Source organism: Lipomyces chichibuensis (assembly GCF_038497645.1).
Source record: "Lipomyces chichibuensis strain CBS 12929 unplaced genomic scaffold V1513scaffold_127, whole genome shotgun sequence".
NCBI classification, from domain to species: domain Eukaryota; kingdom Fungi; phylum Ascomycota; class Lipomycetes; order Lipomycetales; family Lipomycetaceae; genus Lipomyces; species Lipomyces chichibuensis.
In genome coordinates, this window is record NW_027117579.1 from 1 (window position 1) to 5,105 (window position 5,105).

A 5,105-nucleotide genomic window follows, 5' to 3' on the forward strand; every position below is an offset into this window, starting at 1 on the left:
TGTGGGAGAATCAAGTGTTTAAAATTGAACTGTGTCAATTTCCGTGAAAGTGCGCAGCCCGCTTGGGTGCGCAGCTCGCTTATGGATTACGTTATAGCATTGTTGGTGGGACCCCATGTATTATGAAAGCCTGACGTCATCACACTATAACATGACCATTTACTGCCAGAGGCACGTGAACCACGTAACATGTCATCAGGTTTATTCCATCAATCATAACCCATCTGAAGGGCTATCAAACGGATCTGATCGACTACCGCTTGCGATTACTACTAAGAGCATGATTAGACAGGCTAATGAAAATTCGCTCGACTCTCGGGTGGTGTTCCACCGTCGAACTTTGACGGGGGGTGAGTTTGCAGATCTGCTCAGCCAAACTCACGTAAAACTGACCATATGACGTGGGATGAGTGTACATTAATTTGCGATCACACATGTCTGGTTCAGTGTGGTGACATGCTAATCTGGGATCAGTTATCTATAAGGCTAGTTGCTTTCCTTGCTGATTCTCACGTTCATGCTACTCTCTCAGCCTTGGAAGCATATGCTTTTGATTATCTGTTGCTTCAAATTCAAAAGTGAACATGAGTAACAACGAAGTACGTTGTTTGAGACGTTATCCTGTCACGATTGTTAATTGCTCTAGGTTCCCAAAGTCTTCTATCGTGGCAAGAATGAAGAATTTATGGTGGTGATCCAATCACCAGAAGACTACCGTCGCTACAAGAAAGATACATCAATACCACTGATCGATGTGGTAGATTCCTTCAAGGTGTTCGTTACACAGGCTGGCAAGCGGGGTATAATCGATGAGGCATCACGAGCGATGCTAGAGAAAGAATTTGGTACTAAGAATTCCGATCAAGCTATCCAAAAGATACTGAAAGATGGCGAATTTCAAGAGCAGAAGTACACTTACAAGACGGAATATGATTCGACTAATGATTCAATGGGAGCGAGAGTAGCACATTAAAAGATTTTACACAGTTAGGAACGATTTAAGACTCGAGAAATAGTCGATCTCATAATCAGTATCATGCGCACTGTATCAAATTAATGCTTTCTCAATGATATAGCTTCTCGTGGCACTTTATTATATATTTGCATTGCCTTCGCTGGGATAACGCTGAGATCAACCAATATCAGGGTCTATTTCCCCACTCCTGTAGAGCGCCAAGATTCACCAATCTGTCTGCATTCTCATTGCCCATAATCCCACTATGGCCAGCCACATACATAAATTTGACTAAAATGGGCTCGATTACCAGTATACGAATTGGTCGCGAGAAGATCTTCTTGGACAATTCGTTAAGGTCCAGTACGACCAGCTCTTGACGAGCATAAATGCCCCAATTGCGGCGGTTTAGTTATCGGTTCGTGGATGACGTCACCTACATACCAATACCGCGCACTCTTCTCAAAAAACGCTTTCCACCCAGAAATATCACTCTCGGCAGCAACCGGATCGAGTCCACGCAGGTCGTGCGTGAGATCTGTCGTGAAACATCCGGTGACGAACGCGCGAGCCGCGTCCCGGCCGGCAAAGTGGTTATACGGTCCACCGGGCCCGTATGTCCTTCTGTTCTCCGTGACGTCGTAGACCGAGCCATTAAGCCCGACGTAGATCGGTAGTGCCGTGTTTGACCCGTTGTAGAGCGCCAGCGTGTCGTCTGAGAAAATCCGGGGAAATTCAAACGTGAAGAAAGTCAAAGTGAACAACGTCGACGATTCTGGGAGGACATTGAGGAGTACAGATTTAGTCAGTTCCGGCACCTTTGTTTTGTATAGTGTCTTGAGAAGGACAAATAAGAGATAGCGGAACCGAAGCAAACGGAAATCGTAGTTCCAGAAGAATGTGGAGGTGATGTAGTATGATAAAAGGAAATTAATCACGAGGATCAAGACCAGGTTACGGAGAACCCCCAGGAATGGGTGTTCTCCGACCTCGTCCTGATATGACTCATCTCTCGTTTGCGTGTCTGGCTGTGAAGAACGTAGTGTAGGAGTAGGAGAGGCAGGATATGGCTTGCGATATCGCGCTGAGGACATCCTTGCGCGTAGCTTGTATGCCGTCTTTAGCACTTCCAAAGAATCGGACGATTCGAAGGTTAGGTGTTGCGGCGCAGGTGGCTTGCTGGTGTGGCTCAACCTCCGCATCATCAAAATTGCAAGTCTAATTCGGCAATTATATGACTCTAATCTAAAATTGGTAAGTCACTATTAATGATAAAAGTCGTAATTTTATTCTCTTATAAACAATAAATCCTCTATTTCCCATGAAATCGCAGACAACAACCCGTATATCCCGTAACGACGCAGCGCTAAATGACCAACAGAACCGAAACACAACCCATGACACACAATATACAACCCAAAATGATACCTATGAACATGAACTTGGACGCAAAAGCAGCAATTTAAAATCCAACAAATTCCATCATTGAATTCTTTTTGAAAGATGCATGCAAGATGATTAATTATCTGAACTAGACCCACTCGGCGCGCCAATGTCGACACTTCTGTTACTGTCCGTGCTCCGCCTTTCTGGCGTTAAATCATTGTCATCGTCTTCATCTTCTGTTAAAATCTCGCCGGCATCGTATATCATCCTTCGCTCGATCTCATCAGACGTAACCACAGGACTCTCGACAACTAATTCATCCAACTCATTTACATTGTCGTCATTGTCGTCAACGGTCGTACCGCTGGACATCGCTCGACTGCCGTCTTCTAAGCGGATCATCTGATCCCGCTTCGCAAAGCCAACTGTTCGATATCCACGTTTTTGAGCCTGGCGCCTCTGGTACAGTACAAACGCTCCAAACCCAGTTGCAGCAAGAGCAACGATAATTAGGGCAAGCTCGCTCGCACGGAAGTACGCTGCTCTTGTAGCATCTTTAATCTTTTTGTCTGCATTTTCCTCCGTACCGCTACCAGCATCCGGCTTCGTGCCGTTGCCGCTCGCAACATCGCCAACTGACGACTTCGGCGGAATAGTTCCCGAGAAACGATAATCTACTCCGATAAATCGGTGCAGCATATCTCGTGATTGCAACGGCAGGTCAAGAGGCACCATGTGCGACGCATTGTAAATCAAGACATAAGTTAAATTTCGGGCCGACTGGTAGATACCAGCTGGATGACCGTCATACAGCCATGTCTCACGTGGGGCCCAAGCACCTCCAGGCGCTTCTTCAAACCCAACGCCGTCGTTGAATTTCAATTGACTAATAAGATCCTCGTTGCCGAGGTGGTTGCAAATCAAGTCCTGGTCACCGTTAAACATGAGTACTGGGATTTGCTCGAGAATTGTCGGTAGAAGATCCACCGACGGCGTAGAATTGTGTGCCTTGAAAGCCCGGCTCACGGCACCAGCACACTCGACCCATCCAGCCTTCTTGTCAGGGCTGACGTGCAGTGCGGACAGAAGATCTGGCTCCCGGAGATATGGAGTAACGTATGCGAGATCGTCAGGCCAATTCGAACCGCACGCCGGGAACGTGTCAAATTTCCGAAGGTCGTACATATTTCTGCATGTCTTGCCATCTTTCTGCGAGCTATCCTGTGTAACATCCAAAATAACATCCAGGATGTTCTCGCAGTCCGGAACCTCAATAACCGGCACGCCTTGGTTGAGAGTGTCAAGACACTTTTTGTACGCGACATCGACTTTCTTAGCCGCGTCTGTGCCTTGTTGAAGAATACCCATTGAGTATGAGAATGGAACATAAGAGAGATATTGCTTGACGGGATCAATCCAACCGTTGCCCATCATAATTCCTTTCAGTGGGTATTGTCTGAGCTCGGTATTGTTTCTTCGACTTAGTATGGCGTCTGCGATGTAAGGAATATACATTCCGGCGTATGATTCACCAGCGATGTATAAGTCGTCGACGAGATATTGCGGGAACATGTCGAAGAATTTATCCATGAAGGTCATAAAGTCGTCCGCCATCTACTCTCCTGTAAGTCTGGTGGTTGTCATCTTTACCCCCCAAGAATAATAAACTGACCTCATTTAGCTCATGCAGGTAGCTGTCTGTGTCCGCAAAGCTGAATCCGGTGCCAATAGGATTATCCACAAATAACAAATTCGCGAACTGGTTCCATCGGCCCTCATTGACACTCAACTTACCACCTTCTTTAACCCTGAACGGTCCGACCTCCATCATTGCGCCATCCATGGATGAGCATCCAGGACCACCGTTCAACCATATAACCGTCCTTGGCTTGTCAGCGATGTGCTCATTTTCAAACATCCAGAAAAACAAGTTTCCGTGGTGTTCAGGCTTAATCTCGATATGACTGTCGAAATGTCAGCATATACGCCTTACTCACAATCTCATCATAAATAGCAATGACAATCAATACATACCCAGCATACATCTTCGGCAGCCGGAAATCGGTGGGAGCGCCTGGTAGTGAAGAAACAAAGTAATCGGCCGCAGACTCGCTTGCAGCTACAAGATCGGCCACGAGCAGGAGCAATGCACCAGCGAGGGAGAGCAGCAGCACGACACCGCCGGGACGCCTTACGGACGGGGACACAGCGCAGGCCGGTGTGCAACAAAGAGATCTGATCTGCATGTATGGCGCTGAAATGGTGAATGCGAGGGGAAATAGCGGAGATCAGCTCGTGATTCTCAATTGAATGAACAGAGTCGATGAGTGAAGTTGTTGCATCTCGTGCATCCGCGGCCGCCGATGATGTGCACACGGCGAATCCTTGCCTATATCGCAGGGACGCTAGAGTGCAATATTGTATTTATAGCACACACAAAAACAAGACTCCGCCAGCACTAATCGCGGCACGGCAAATTTTTACAAAACTTTAAGGAGCACTCATCTTACGAACCTCATATGGCTGAGCCACCTAGTGGCTGCAGCAAACCTTAGCGGGCAATACTGAGTCCGAAGCAAACAACCAACCTTTCACTCTTTTGGCAATCCAATAAATTAATGGGTAAATATCAAAAATGGCCACCAAACTTTTCATAATATCAAAAATAGCATTGCGGCGTACCCGGCGAACCAGCTGAAGGGTTAGGGACCCTTTCTGCCGCCAAAAAACCTAAATTATCAGCAAGCCTGTAATTTCATTTATT

The 5,105-nt window shown here is 46.8% G+C and overlaps 3 protein-coding genes across 3 annotated transcripts; 1 reads left to right on the forward strand and 2 right to left on the reverse strand.

Moving 5' to 3' along the window:
• Nucleotides 1-270: 270 nt before the first annotated feature.
• Nucleotides 271-1,089, forward strand: V1513DRAFT_455642 (ribosome maturation protein). Its single transcript, XM_066899514.1, has 3 exons — nt 271-346; nt 473-599; nt 647-1,089. The coding sequence occupies exons 2-3, from the start codon at nt 585-587 to the stop codon at nt 971-973; spliced, it is 342 nt and encodes a 113-aa protein (XP_066750249.1). The 5' UTR covers nt 271-346; nt 473-584; the 3' UTR covers nt 974-1,089.
• On the reverse strand, nt 983-2,147 carry V1513DRAFT_455646 (cytochrome b5-like heme/steroid binding domain-containing protein). Its single transcript, XM_066899515.1, has one exon. It carries the CDS (start codon nt 2,047-2,049, stop codon nt 1,309-1,311), a length of 741 nt encoding a protein of 246 aa, XP_066750250.1. The 5' UTR covers nt 2,050-2,147; the 3' UTR covers nt 983-1,308.
• Nucleotides 2,148-2,190: 43 nt separating this feature from the next.
• On the reverse strand, nt 2,191-4,758 carry V1513DRAFT_467554 (Alpha/Beta hydrolase protein). Its single transcript, XM_066900116.1, has 3 exons — nt 4,376-4,758; nt 4,014-4,305; nt 2,191-3,955 (listed from the first exon to the last, which is right to left on the reverse strand). The coding sequence occupies exons 1-3, from the start codon at nt 4,585-4,587 to the stop codon at nt 2,474-2,476; spliced, it is 1,986 nt and encodes a 661-aa protein (XP_066750251.1). The 5' UTR covers nt 4,588-4,758; the 3' UTR covers nt 2,191-2,473.
• Between the last annotated feature and the right edge of the window lie 347 nt (nt 4,759-5,105).